A 15,921-nucleotide genomic window follows, 5' to 3' on the forward strand; every position below is an offset into this window, starting at 1 on the left:
GAATCAGATCTCAGAGACGTTTAATGAATGAGGTTGGTGATGAGTTTACAAATGTAACTGCGACGGGCAGCACACCCCGTCGCTCGCGTGTCTACCCACAGACTCCCCCGAATTCCCGCGCTCGTGTCGTCAGGGCACAGGTCAACACCTCCAAGACCAGGGGAAGGGTGGCTTCACTCGACCCATCCTAGGAAGTGAGCAACTTATCTTCGTCAGCGAGACAATGACCATATGTCCAGAAAATTTAGACGTTTATGACTGGTCGAGGAGACGCTGACTACATAAGCCTCGAAGACCGATGACCCAAATTTATGAGTGGGAACCCTTGCCTTCGACGAATATGGTGACGAGACGACAGAAATGTGCTCAAAGGATCGTCTCGCAACCTTGGGACGAAAACATACCATGCACATTGAAAATATCTGACCCTTCGTCATGCACATTACAAAAATAAATGCACAATATGACACAGTCATAACACAATGTCTCCCCTCTCCATAAGGAATTTCCTCCCATCCACTGTTCTTTTGTAGCGGAAGTCAATCTCCCTCATAGCTTTACGCAGTGATGTTGCGGCCACCGGAAAATTCACCCGATTCCCTCGTTTTCCTATGGACCTCCGTAATTTTTGGGAATTTTCCCTGATCATGAAAATGGAGGATACTCCTCCACAAAATTTTTTTGAAATTCGTCAAGCTGTGGATCTGTCTTTTTCCTTGACTTCCTCGCTTTATAAGGGGATTTAAATGTCGGAGATCCTCCACTTACGGGACAGGTATTCAGCAACTAATAGAAAGGAAATAGGGACCAAATGAGGGAAGTGATAGTCGTTGAATTTTCAATGCATTTATTCATGAAAGCATAAGCACTACAGAGAAGAGCTGTAAGTATTAATGTCGTGGTGGCGAGTCGCGTCGTGATTAGGTTGGGGAGCACGTAAGAAATAAGTAGGAGGGTGGGAGGGGAGGGTGAGGGGAGGGTGGGGCACAGTGAAACAAAAATTATTATTTTGCCTATAAAAACATTGCTTTTGAAAATAAAATAACAATGAAAATATATAAATGGTGCTTGTCATTTTCTTCACTATTCCTACTTTAAAAAATGGAATTATTTAAAAAAGCAATGGATTTACATCAATTTTTGTAGTGATATGTCAATTGTTTCACTGTGCCCCATGTGTGGGGCACAGTGAAACAGGGCCTTTTTTACTTATGGGGCACAGTGAAACACATTTTTTCAGATTTTATAATACCATTTATTTTTACCTTTGGCAATATTTTCACTAGAATGAAACTCACAATGCATGAATACAGTAATGGATTAAAAAACATGAAACAAACTGCACCTTAGTCAGTGATAATTAGAAGCTTAACGAACATCTAAATTGGCAAATGAAATTTTAAATGAAATAAACCTTTTCATTCTTGCAGTTCCTTTGCGATAAGAAGGAGGTGGTAAAACTAATTTAATGTCTTTCATGCTGACAGATGCTATATCTTCAATATGTGGGAAAAAAAATGAATTTGGCACTTTGGAACTTTTTCGTAAATATGTAACTTCAGCGCCATTGTGTTTTCTTGCTTCTTTAATTATTCTACCTACATAGTAGAATTTTTTCTTCGATGAAAACTCAATCAAAACATAATCACCAACTTTTACTGTACCTACTTTATTTCCAAAACCTTCTAAAATATCCTCATTACCTTCCAAGGGGTTTGAAAGTCCTCCCTCTGACGTGGTGTCTGAATTTTGATGGGGCCCCTCACAGTTATCAATGGCAACATTGGCATTAAATAAACTTCTGCATGATTTAGTTGCCTCAGAAGTTTTTTTTCCTATAGCTGTATTTTTCTTTTCCATCATACGGATTTTTTCTGGTGTGTCTGTTATGATCATACTTTTGCCTGGTTCTCTTTTCCTGGTTGAATTTTTCCTTGGAGCGGCTTTAGGATAGCCCTTGAACTGAGCAGGACTTTGAAAAGTTCTTTTATCTTCACCTTGACCATTGTTTAAACTGGAAGTACTTGCAGTTGCTCTTAATTCTTGGCTCAATAAGTCACACTCTTCAGTTTCAGGAGAAGGCTGGTCTGTTACAGAACTACTCAAGAAATCTGCCTCGGTGAAAATGTGCCTATTATATGGATATATTCCAGTTTTTTTGAATCCATTAATAATAGTAGCTGGAGTCATAGCCTTTTGATGGGCAAAATTGACGCATCCTGCAATATGGTAGATGGAAAGAGCTTTACCTGGATTGCTTTTGTTCCAGGAATCAACTGCTGCGGCATAATAGGTCTTAAATGGAGCATAACAGGAAACATCCAAGGGCTGTAATTTGGCACTGCAATGAGGTGGAAGAGTCACAATCATTATGCCATACTCTTTTGCCAAATCTATTACTTGTATACTAATATGGCTTTGGTGATTATCCATTATTAGCAGTGTAGGGTCTTCTTTACTTGTTTTTGTATGTTTGATGAAGTGCTTAATAACTTCAGGAAATATTTCTGCTGTCATCCAACCACTTTTCGATGTCAGTCCAAGAGAGCCAGGAGGGGCATTGATCAACATATGATCACTGAACTTGACCCTTGGGAAAACAAATGCAGGGGGTATGGTGTTTCCGGATGCACTCACAAAACAGCATGTAGTAACTAGAGTTCCCCTTTCACCTGCTGTTACATTATTTACCCCTTTGGATCCCTTTTCTGCAATCACCTTGGCAGACTTATTTACGACTGTTGAGGTACCAGTTTCATCTAGATTCCATATTCTGGAACCATCACCAAAACATTCTGAACGTCTTAAGGCTGCACCAAGATTGTCAAAAAATGTTTTCACTGTGTGTGCATTAAATGATGTGCAACGAGAAAGAGAACAGTTTTCAGGCTGCCGAATGCTTAAATTTGGATTTCGCTTCAAGAACAATCGTAGCCAGTCTAAACCTGCAGCAGAGTCATCATGCCAGTTTTTTGGCACTTGTATAGAGTTCACCACTGCCATTTCATAAGCTAGCTCTCGAGTGTTACGAGTCGACTGACCATAACAGAGTTTTGAGCATGTTATCAAATAGTCAGCCAAGCACTTTTCTTGTTCAGCTGTAAAAATCAATCTGGATTGATATTTTGGTGTCATGCGAACATGTTCACCAGTCCCTTCATCACTAGCCTTTTTTTGCTTACTCACATACCTGAAAAGAATCTTTTCAAAATTATTATTTGGAAAATTTGAATGTCAGTTTACGTTTACTGTTTATTTGAAATTTAAAAAAATTTTCAGAAAACTTTCAATGTTACAAGATGTTCACATGCAAAAAACAAATAAACATACCGACTGAGTGTTACATAATTGACATTACATTCTTTGGCTGCTTTCCTGATTGAATAGTTTTCATGCAGAACAAGATGAACTGCAGCGCGCATTTCACCATCTGTGAAGGATCCAATATGGCTCTTTCTTATTCTATTCCTCATTTTTGGAATCTTTATTCTGAAAATAATGAAATTCCATCAGAATAACAATAATAATTACTATAGTAATCCACACTGCATATTTCAAGTCAAATAGTTCTTCCTAAATGAGACATGGGGCACAGTGAAACATGTTTCACTGTGCCCCATTTATCTTGTTTCAGTGTGCCCCACCAGGCCATCTTGAATAAATAAACTTACTGCATGAAAACAAATGAAGATATAGAAATATGTTTGGTGGTCTCCAAAACTTAAGAAATGGTAACAGTAAATACAATGATAAGTTAAGATTTCCCATGAAAAGGAAAAGTTTGTCAGTGTGAAATAATTCTTTGGAATTATTTACTTTTCTCACCTTAAAATAGGTTTTGATCCATCAACAGGAGACTAGAAGAGCACAAGCCATGAGACTGCAGCAGCTGTTGTGGTGTTAGTTCCTTAATATAACACAGAGAGCACTAATTCATAGAATTGTCAGGAGGAGGGAAATTTGAATTGTTTCACCCTGCCCCATGTTTCACTGTGCCCCACCCTCCCCTACAGGTATATAGGGAGCGAACACAGTTTATTGCTGCTCAATGAAATTATTAGTATAGAGGGTGTGAACATACCAATCCAATCAAAGCGTAAGGCCTAACGGGGGGGTGTAGCGAAGGAGGGGGGTGGAGGTACTCACTCTGCGAGGGTGGCGGTGACCCAACTGGAGGTCTCCCGAGGAAGCGTGGTGACCCGGCAAAGAGGTCTCCCGACGCGGGGAATGGTGACCCGGCGATGAGGTCTCCCGAGGAAGGTAATGGTGACCCAGCGAGGGGGTCTCCCGAGGAAGGCGAGGTGCAGAGTCAGCGACCGGCAAGGGTGTATTGGCCGAAGGGAGCGCCTCGACGACCCAGCAAGGGGTTCTGCCGTGAGCGAGGAAAAGGCGTAGGCGGGAATGGCCCTGATGCGTCTTCGATGCTCGCTTAAATATTGTTTTTGCCGGGCATCAATGACGCAGGGAGTCGCCCGAAAACCGCTACTCGCGGTTCGTTGACCGGGGTATTCCCTAGGAACAGGTGCACATGAGCGGGTGGGGAAAGACCAAAGGGGACAAAAGGCGAAGGCGACAAAGTTTCGGGGTATGTTCACCCAAATCCTTCAGGGGTGGACCCCGGCACGCGGGAAAGGCCCAAACGCAGAAGGCGTCGAACGGAATCGTGCCTCTGTGCCGGTCGCTGGGAAAGGGTGAAGGGAGGGGGTGAGCGCATGAGGGGGGTAGGTGGAGGTTCCCTCCCACATAAAGACAGGTAGGAAGAAGGAAGCATTTTAAATGAAAATAACCCTATAAGTTAATGAAGTGTTAAGGGCCTTCCAGGATTGAGACTGCACCTCTTCCATCAAAGGATAGGGAGATGAATAACTCCCTAGGAATGGAAATTTAAAAAAAATAGGCAAAGATACGTAGATTTGAAATACTAGCAATTGCAATCCCAGGTCATTTCCATAAATAAAAACGAATGGCATGGTAGGTGCACCATGAAAAAAACCCGCAGTTCACAAATAATGACTTCATGCGAGGTAACATCACACAATAAATGTGAAGCCCCAAGGCAAAAGAAAATAATCATCATGAAAGTGTGGGGCCCTTAAAAGGGTGGTGATGAATACCTAGATTGTGGGAGGAAATATGTTAGAATGTACATGCTAAATACAACGATGCAGAAATCTCATACACTAAAGTGGAGTAGGAAACCCTAGTTGTATGTTGGGAGTATGATTATAGCGGCTGTGTTTGCTTATGTTGTTAAAAAGTTAGCTGAAAAATTAAAGCCAGAAATGAAATGCAATTTACAAAAAATACTAGCTAAAACAAATCCATTACAGCATGAGGTCTAGACTCCCAGTCTCTGAAATTTGTAATCCCACCAATGCTAGGTGTAACAAAAGTAAAAACTACTCACAACAATGTTAATGTCAATGGTTTGCAATGCATCATTGGGAAATATACTACCATTTTTCATCTACTAATATCGACAACTATCAAATTATCCCTTTTTATTCCGAAAATAACCTCCTTTTACGTCACATAAATTCACCCCTTGACTCCCCTCCTCATTCCAACTGACAACCCCTGCACCGAGTCAGCAAAAACATCTTGGCTATATTTTATATATTGGCAGAAACATCCTGGCTGCACTATTGTTAAGTAAAAAACAATGTATAAACTACAGTGGCTACAGACCTATGAACTAGGAAAATGCACACTACAAAGTATGAAAAATATGTAAAAATGTCATGTTGTCTGTAAAAAAATCACTATTTACATAGATGATTCACCATATGGTAGTAAATACTCTAACATTGCACAACATCACTCTTTGAAAAAAATGAACATGCATGCAAGCGTAAATGAATCAACACAAATGAACCTCACGATAAACCTACTCCTACCAGCTAACATAGCTAATTATAAAGTCATTGTCATTAAGTCCTAAAACTAGAATAACACGCACATAAACACTGTCACCTCTGTTATCGCCTCACTAATTCACTATGCCCAAACTTATAAAATCACACTAACAACCACATTCCAAATGAGTCACTAACTCAAAAAGTGGAATCGCCTTTTGGAGTCCCGGCAGCCGATGTACCAGCTAGGGAAAAGAAATCCTTGTAAAAACAATTTTAGACAACTGTACTGGTTTAGTTAAACATACCCTCTCACAACAGCTTCCCTTTCTTTCTTTGTAGCCTGGTGTATTCCTTCCGCGTGTTATTGGCTTGTCTGCAAGCAAAATGCACCCGAGTGCATACAAAGATCCTCATAATAGCTTTAGTGTGGGCATGGCAGTGAGAGTCACAACCGACCAGCGGTAATGACTGCTCCTTGATAGCTGTGGCTATTTGGAAAATTATATCAACACTCAGCTCCTCCGTCGTCAGTAATGATACAGTGACTTCCTCCATCATACTGCCTAGGGAAAGAAGGCGCTCTGTGGAAAAGATCTGATTACCTTCACTTTGCCATGCGATAAATTGCTCATGCTGCTCTGTCCCTGATTTTTGGGAGAGCAGAAGGCAAGCCTCACTCTTAGTGAGCCTCATAGCTTTGCTGGCAACATAACCGAAAAAGTATGAAAGTACAAACGACGGAGTGGTCACACGGCAGTACGTGTGATCAGTGGCTGAGCTGGAGGATGGATACAAGCTTCCGGGAGGGATTCCTTTCTCTATAATCACTCTGAAAGGATCTGGAACTGGTCAGAGCGGTTCTCTGGCATTCCAACTCCATGAGTACGCATAAGAGTGGTGAGCACTTCTGAATCAGACACTGAACTCCCTGATATTGGCTTCACCAGAGAGTTGGTGCTCATGAGCCGGAAAATATAAGCAAACAAATTTGAGTCGGCATGGTCACTGCAACCGCAGGGCGACCTCATCATGCCAAAGAACCTATGAAAAAATGGATCTACTATAAAAATGTTCCCCCACCATTAATTATTACAAATTTCGTACAGGACCGTTATTTCTTTGAACATGAGATGCCTTCAACGCATCCTGGTTAAGCCTCAGGAGTCATCAGACATGTGAAACCACATTCTGACTCAAGAAAATGGAATAACGCCAAAGTGGTTGTCAGTGTAACTTTAAAGCCAAGGGCAGTGTTTTATGACAGAAAATAGAATTTTCTATCTGCCCCAGCTTCCCACAGTTGCAAATAATCATGGAATTCAGTAATAGCTTAAAATAAGAAATAGAAATCCAAAATATATGCCTCAAACAGCATTAAACTTAAATGCCAGAAATAATTAACCTCCACCGAACTGAATCCCTCGTCAGTGCATCCTGTGGCAACCTAAAGTTCATAGCAATGATAAACCCCCTCGTACGTTCATTCAATTCTATGGAAGGGTCGCAATCCTCGAGATCAGAGTGGCAATTTCTGTAACACTGTGTGCCAGTTGCAACGTTACCACCGAAAAACTGTAAAGTAAACAAACTAGAAGTAATTGCATTTTCAAGATATCAAAGATGTAGCACAGAAAAGTATATCACCATTATTGGGAATGAAATTGGGTACTGTAAGTGTACTACCTAGAAGGCCTTCGCCACATTCATCTTTTGGTAAGCCTTCGGACGAATGTGGTCGCTCGTTAGTTTAGGACAAGTCTTAAACTGGAATTTCTGCCATTGATCTAATAAAACAACAGCATCCCAGTGCTTGAGCTTAACGCACCGTCCGGGGTCTGTAAGACAGAAATAAATGTATAAAAATTTCATTTCATTTATTTACGGAATAACTTATTAACCATAGTCTTACAAATAATTTCACAGATACTTAAAAATGGATAAAAAACAACTAAAAGTAAATTTTCTGATGCCATTCCAATTTTGAAATTCTACTTACCCATGTTTCTTCGTGAGATGTTAAGAAATTCCTCATATTTTTCATGAGATGAGGAAAGTCTGACATAAACCAAAGTCGTCTAGAGGGACATGTGGTTCTCACAGCTAACAGTGGATGAATGAGTCAATGCCGAACTGCTTCCACGCACTCCTATTCCACTGAGCACCATCACAAGTGACAACATCGAGATAGAAATTGGCGTGCTCAAGTAGAACAATGCACTCCGTGACGAGGTGGTGTAATATATTTTCAGTGGCACATCCTCTGCTCAGAAAGCAAGCTAGAGCTTATACCCTATCGACCTCTGAAGGGCTGGAACATCATTACAAGCGCATGATCACCAGTTTGATGTTCTTGGTGGTCAGTAGTGTGAGCACCAAGATCAGTGAAGCCGTTCACCTGAAGAGTTTTTATCAAAGGTGACACCTGATGTTAGCTTCATCTCGTCCAGGAGCAAAGTTCCCAAAGAGAACGAACCAAAAAATCAGCGAATGAGGGCCCATGGAGGGCTCTTTCAAGGATACAACACACCTGGGCCGAGACCCAGTATTTCAACTGATACGCCCGGACACCCGGGGAGGGGAATGGAATGGGAAGGTGAAATGAAAGGAGGTGCCGCCGCGATAAGGAGCCCGTCGATGGCTCCAGGAGAGGTAGGGATGGAAGGGAAGGATAGGGAATAGGTCGCTATGGAATCGACCGGGGCCCACTACTAGCGAACCCATTACTTGCTTTACCAACGAAATAGGATGATTTTTCTATGAAGAGAAACATCCGTGCATTATCTCGTTGGATAACCAAAAGGTCAGTCGAAAGTTTATTTTCATATACTGAAAAATGAATGGAAAATTCATGAAATTCAAACATACTACCTCTTCTGTCCTCAGCGGCCATATATTAGATTTCTCTTTCAGACAGTCAAAAGTAGCCTGCTGAAATCCATATGATCCTTAGATGTTCTGAATGTAGCGCCTAAGTGTGTTGATGCTGGGCAGAGGAAGGATGTTGTGAGCCCTAAGATGGTCATACACTTTTGGGCCCTTTATTCGCAGCAGGAGGCACTCTTAGATGAAATTCAAAGGGTAACGCCTACCCTTGTTGCCCTAAACCCGAGAGGCAGCAAAACAAGTCCTGACGGCATCCTGCTGAGTGGAGGGCAACATCTTGATGCTCTCTTCCACGCCCTGTGGTGATGCAGCAGCAGACTTCCGCTGGAGATCAAGCATCTTCGACTCATCATTATGAATCTAAAATGAGAAAGATACATGTGAAACTGAAATACAATCCTCCTCCACACACTTCACACCATCAATCCGTATGCTGATCTCTTTGGTGTAAAGCATGACCTAGAAAATAAGGCAAGTTTGTAATCGGGCAATCACAGTAAAATAACCACTTATCCCATAAAAGTTTTGGCTCTCAACAGATATTAATGCCCAAGAAAAAATTACATTTCTGTGCAAAGTATATTAGTGACTCTTGAAAATAAATTGTAGTGCATAAATGTATATACGGAATGAAAGCCAATGAAATAGGTAAATTGCTATCACGTGAATGACTATGTCATAAAAACATGTATAAATATTCAAACAATTATGAATGCCAATAATGAAAAAAAATAGAAAGACAAATTATATTGTTCCATGTCTTACCTTGACCTTCAGATCACTCAATATTATAATATTCCTCTCAGTTATAAATGAGTGACCTACACTCATAAATACCAGGCAACTATTAACAACCGCAGTACCCCAATAGCGCCCAGGCAGGGATATCGACTCTGTCCTCTCTATCAGGTAGTCCACACTGAAACTAGGTCCAGCTATTTCCTCATCCCACATCTGCGATGCAACTTCAGCCAATATACTCATACTTCCAACGCCCTCATGCTCAAGGTTGCAGGCCCCACTAGCAGCTACCTCCGCACTTGCTCCCCTCAAGGAGCCTGGACTAGTGTTCAGCACTCTCGCTTTCGGCGCCTTCCTTTCCCTTACCACCTTACTGAGGTACTTCGGCAAGTTGGGGAAAATGGTGGGAACTGCATCTTTTTTAACTCTTGGGGCATGACTCTCTAATCTAAAGACAGTTCCATCACTTAAGGAGGTCTCAAATTCCCGAATGATATCCTCCTCCCTAAAGTGCAGTTCAAAAACCGTATCGGATTCCCTACGCACCCTGTCCTGGCGAGGAATGACTCGTCTCCGCCTCCTCAAATTGGTTCTTATCCTTAGAAGCATAAAATTCATTAACCCTTTCACTCCCAAGCATTTTTCAATATCCGTACCCAAAATTCCCAAGGGTTTTTTTATGAAATTGTTAGTACTTTTTGTAAAAATTCTTATGGATTTATTTTAGGCTTTATAGACATGAAAAAAATCACACATATGTAGAAATAAATGATGTGTTCAGAAATGTTAATTATCATTATATATAATTTTCAGTTTTGCAATAATAAATTTATAAACTTAATACTTTTAAAAATGTTTACGAAAAACACAACTTTATGGCTTATTTATTCGTAGTATTGTTTTTATTTTGCAATTATTGAAAACTGTATTTAATTAAGAATTTAGTTTATGACAGATCTACTTAATTTTTTATGCATAAACAGAAAAAATGTTGCCATAAAAATTTAATTGTTTAAATCTTTCTCAATCACTTTCGACCAGTGCCTAAGCCAGTCTTCTGTAAAAAAACAATGAAATATGTATATAGTCATATATATAGGCCTTAATTAATACAAATTATTGTTAGTTTAAATTATAGCTAAAGGAATTGTTTAAATGTTAACATTGCATTTATTTATACATATGAATGAATTAAATATGCAATGCTTTTTCTATAAAAACGAAGGATAACATATATGATGAAAATTGTTTCACGGAGGATTTTTCATTATTTGTTCAAGTTATTTATGTAATAAGTACATAGGTACACTTTCGATTAGTTTATAAAAATATCACTTAGGAATAAATTTTTCCTTTTGTTCACAGTCACTCTTTCAGCACTTATGCTTATGCAAACGCTCCCCATGCGAACCCCTGTTGTATCTGACGCACACTGTTCTGGATCTTCTTCTTTGTTCCTTTGTGCTGCAGACACAGCATCTGTATTCTAATGTCCCACCCAGTTTCCTTATTCTTTCTCCTTATTCTTTTCCTTTCATCTAAATATACATAGAGCATCAAGTCTGAAGAGTCCATACCTCCCATATACTTGTTATATTCCAAAATTACTTCAGTTTTCACAGTTTTTTTCTCGCAGCCTTGTCTCAATTTTGTCACTTCACTATGCTTTGTAGTCGCCTTGCTTGAAAGAAGGATCACAGGTCCTCATTGAGAATTTTTTTCCCTAAATGCACAGGCTAGAATACACCCGGAACGGCAAAACATTTTTTCCCCGATGGTGAACTTCTTTTTGAAAAATACGGGCAGAAATTTTCGGTTTTTTGTGATAGTTCCTGTAATATATGTTCCCATTTGGTAAAGTTTGTTCACGAAGGGAACTGACATAAAAAAAATTGTCCACAAAAACATGGTAGCCTTAGTATAAATAATTGTTCATCTGAAGGAGTTTCAATACCACTGTATACCCCAGCCCATGTTCCAGCCATTATGGGTGATATTTTCGGGAAAAATATCACACACCACTCAAGAAAGGCGCTAGACTTTTATGTGCAGATTTCGCAGCAATGATGAACTTTGACGAAAATTCAACTGACTCAATGCACAGAAAACACAACGCGAAGAAACGTATCCAAACCTCTGATACGCGCGAGCTGATGCAAACATAAGCCGTCGGGACTCCGCATGCAAACCATTAGATTAGTAACGCATGACGTTAGATGACGCATTCTCAGGAGTTGCCCACAAAGTAGGTGTTAGCAAAGCAGTGATACAATGAATCACTTACGTAGATAAGGAAGATTAGGATAAAAAACTGTGAAGCCATCACTTTCACGGCGACTATTCGGCGACGTTATCGGCCACTTGCTGAGGTTCGCTGAAAACATTTTATTCCCGCGCTACGCACGATAATCTTACTGTGTACTCTTCCTATAAACAAGAAGTATTGTTTCCGTGTGAATAAAATTTAGTAATTTGATTCGGATAAGAAGATTCCTTTGAAATGTATGTCGATACCGAAGAAGGATTTGATTGTAATGAGGAGACGCCAAAATATAATTGCAGCGGGCGAGAGATTAGAGGTTGGATAAAATGTTACGTCGTGGAGAGTACGAAGTCATAGGTACCAATGTATTACATGAATAAAGACGCACGTGATGTAGTCAAGTGAATACAATAAATCGCGCGTAAAAGCGTGCATAAGCTTGTTGAGAATATCATAAGGTCATAAGTCAGCCGCCGCGGCAATTTACGAGAGGAAAAAAAGAAGTTCAATAAGCTGTAAGTGTACATAAAAAATTATTGTCAAAGAACATTTAAATTAGAAAATTATTAAAATTTATCCTCTATATCACTTATAAACGAAAATTATAAACGAAAACTAGCATCAACGACGGACAAATTTTCTAATTTCGCATTGTTATAAAGTGGCGTAAGAATTTCGAAATACGAGTTACATTTTACAAGGAGTTGCCGAAATAACGGCCATTAAAATGTTAAAAGTATAAATTAAATTATATTAAAAATACTTAAGGATAGAAAAATATGTATACATTCATAATAAAAATAAATTAAATAATTAAACATTATAGTTTATGTGAAATATTGTTCTAAGCAAGCGGCCGATATATCGGCCGCTTGGGCGTATTGGGTAGGAAGGCCACGGCCGATATATCGGCCGCTTGGGAGTGAAAGGGTTAATTAATGAAACTGGCTGAACAAGCGTTCTAAACACGGTGGAAAACATTAACATCTCTCTTGACTCTAGCACAGTACGGAGTCACAGGGATGACCGGGTCTTTGGCGCGAACTGTTCAGCTGCTCCTGTGAGTGCAGTATTAACCCCAACCAGTCAGTTAACCTAACAAGATATTAATAATGGCGTGAGTGTATCGTTGTCGGTGTGGTGTAATATTTGTGAGAAAATTGAAGCTAAAAATTAGGAAGCAAACATGACATTAAAATTTGACGAAGAGTTTGTATACAATTAAAACATTTAAATAATGGCATTACAATTGAGCAGCACAAGTTGAAGTTATGTGGAATACAATATTAAATAAGTTGTTGAAAGACAAATAGAAATGAAATTTTTAAATATATTATTAGTATTTTTTTCTCAGTATTTTCAAGTTTATATATTTTGTTTTTCCCCGCACGGGGGGAAAAGGTGATCTCTTCCTTTGGGGAGCCGCGCCCCCACGGACTCGAGCCCACCGAGGAGACAACCTCGTTAATAAACCCCGTCGCTCGCTCGGATAGTGTCCAGACAGCATGTGACTCTGCTATCTCATCCGTTCCGATGACTAGCATTTGGGATATGTCACCGAGGAAACTGGACAAGAGACTAAGAAAAGTGCCAAAGATATTAAAGCGGGAGGCGAATTTATGTAGCAGAAGTTTATGTTTAAGGGTGTCTAAGGCTTTGGAAAAATCAAGAAAGATGGCGTCGAGTTGAGACTTTTCGGCCATCGATTGTACGGCATGTTGTTGAAATAATGATAGGTTTATTATAAACGGGAACCCGGAAGGAAGCCGTGCTAATCAGGGGAAAGAAAGGGGGAAGTGAAGTAGAAAAGTCAGTTTTTGAATGATCCTTTAACAGACCAAAGAAAGAACGGGAAGTATCGAGATGGGCCGATAGTTAGAGACGTCGTTTTTAGAGCCATATTTATCTATAGGAATAACATTTTGTATTATTCATTAAGAAGGAAATATGCCATAGTGGAAGAAGCGATTTAGGAGGAGGGCAATGAGAACAGAGAGACGAAGCACAGTTGCGTACGAATACGGGACTGAGACCATCAGGGCCACGTGAGCAGCGAAGCATCTTTGACTGATATTTAGCAACTCCCTTGGGATCTGCCTGAATTTCTGAGATGCAGTGACTGTTGACAGGGAAAAGTCCAATCTGAGTGAGAAATTTGACGTCGGCGATTGACTTCTGGTGAAGTATTCGAGGAAGAAGTTCGGTCTGTTTGTTCGTACAGGACAAGAATTATTAAGTGACAGCATCGGGAATTTGAGGGATATTACGGCGGTTATTGACATAGGTTATTCCAGAATTTTTTAGGATCTGAGGTTATGGAGGAAGACAGTTCAGAGATGTTCTCCTTGAAGTCACGGCGTATAAGGGATTTAGATAGGCGACGTAGGTCGGAAAACCCATGATGTAATCCACAAGAGCAATGGCCTTCCAGGAAAATGGTGGGTTGTTGCAGAACCCACTCCCACCCTCGATGTACGGTTTGATCAAATTAGAAACGGTTAAATTCCCAAAGAAGGCTCTCGTTTCCTCACCCACTAACCTCGCCACCCTCTCCCCTGCTCTATCCACCAACACAGGGAAATCCCTCCACCAAAACTGAGGCCACTTCTCTCCTAAAGCCACTCCTCCACCCCACAAATCTTCTCGCCCCTTTCCGACAGTTGGATACTATTAATTTGTTATATAAAGAGATGAATGCATGATCAATGACCTTAGGTAATTTTTAGTACAGAGAAACTATTACAGGATCAGAAATAAGTTTCCATGATATGATAAAATGAAGTACACCTTTGCTAATCGCATAGCATGTGAAATTTACTTGACAGTTCTGGTGGTTCCTATAATAGAATTAACTGCTGGCTGGAACAAGGCCTCCCGCTTCTCAATCTTGCTCCCGAGGCAGTTGGATCTACTGTTGGATCTGTTAGAGCAATCCTTGAGAGAGCATCCCTTGTGAATATTCGGTGCATTTAGCCTCTTGCCAACATGGTTGCAGATGTGGAGGACTTGCACGTCATCTTCAAGTTTGCAATATTCACGTAAATATCTGCCTTCCCCAAAGGAATAGTCTGTAAAAAAAAACATTTAGTTTCACCACATTCACAAGCATCACTTTAAACGGCTTTATCAAGCATGAAACAGGCATTGGTTTGAACGTGAACTTAATGTGAGGAAAAGTTGGAACCCGCGGGCGCTCCACTAATGGGATATCGCGGTTTTATTCTCGCGCCTCCGTTTCTAGTCCTATTTGTAATCGCCTTCTTCCTCCTTCCTCCGATTTTATGACAAACAGGGCTGCTTGCGCCTCTTCCTCTGTCTTGCAACAAACCCCGTTCTTCGTGGCATATTTTGCTAATGGCCTCTCCATTTTGAAGCCATTAAAAAAGCACTATATTAAAAAAATAGTTCAATAAACCATGTCAGGTGGTGGTAAAGAAGGTAGGTATAGGTAGCAGCGTAAGGGGAACGGCGTGGGTCAGCATCAAAGGAATGTTCACAGTTTTAATGTGTATTGGAATGTCCAGGAGGGGAGAAAGGAACGGGACAAGGTGGTTATTAGTGGTAGGTTCTTACTTCTTAACCATTTTAAGATTTCTAGCTGTTCCCTGATATCCAGCTGCGTCCCTTTCTTTTATCGGTTTTACTCCATCGTTTGTATGTATGTGGCCGATCGAGGAGAACGGACAAAAATAACGCTTAGAAAAACACAGAAACACATAAAGAGGGACTCTCACAAAAAAGTTTTCAGACGTTTCAGCGGGTTGACCCGCTATCTTCGGTGCCGAAGGTGAATTAAGTCAATATCAATAAATACAGAAACAGAAAAAAGAAACACTTACACGGGAAATTAACTAGAATCTTTCGAAGCACTACTGACTTCTTTCTCAACCATATATACACACACGTTTGAAATAAACTCACACGAGCATTATAAATAATATAGATAAACTTCTTCTTGCCCTGGGGTGGGCACACAGAAAAACTTAGAGATGGATAGAAAAACGAAATATAAAAGTGGGTAACTTACGAGGAAAGGTTGTTTCTTACAAATTTTCAATGGGACGCTGCCCATCTTTCTCAAGTGAGAAGAGGAGGAAAAGTGAGGGTGGAAGAAAGGGTGCAAAGCAAAGGGTAAAGATAGAGGGAGGAAAAACGGTTGACGGGGATTGGTTGTGT

The 15,921-nt window shown here is 40.3% G+C and overlaps 1 protein-coding gene across 2 annotated transcripts; it reads right to left on the bottom strand.

Moving 5' to 3' along the window:
• Positions 1-1,249: 1,249 nt before the first annotated feature.
• LOC124165758 lies at positions 1,250-4,003 on the bottom strand. 2 transcript variants are annotated; one of them, XM_046543247.1, is made up of 3 exons: positions 3,826-4,003; positions 3,331-3,489; positions 1,250-3,190 (listed from the first exon to the last, which is right to left on the bottom strand). In XM_046543247.1, exons 2-3 carry the CDS (start codon positions 3,471-3,473, stop codon positions 1,369-1,371), a joined length of 1,965 nt encoding a protein of 654 aa, XP_046399203.1. In that variant the 5' UTR covers positions 3,474-3,489; positions 3,826-4,003; the 3' UTR covers positions 1,250-1,368. The 2 variants fall into 2 exon arrangements, with proteins under 2 accessions (XP_046399203.1, XP_046399204.1); XM_046543248.1 differs by lacking the exon at positions 3,826-4,003 and having other exon boundaries at positions 1,250-3,201; positions 3,331-3,421.
• Positions 4,004-15,921: the final 11,918 nt, after the last annotated feature.

The sequence above is a fragment of the Ischnura elegans genome, chromosome 9 (genome assembly GCF_921293095.1).
Source record: "Ischnura elegans chromosome 9, ioIscEleg1.1, whole genome shotgun sequence".
In the NCBI taxonomy this organism is placed as follows: domain Eukaryota; kingdom Metazoa; phylum Arthropoda; class Insecta; order Odonata; family Coenagrionidae; genus Ischnura; species Ischnura elegans.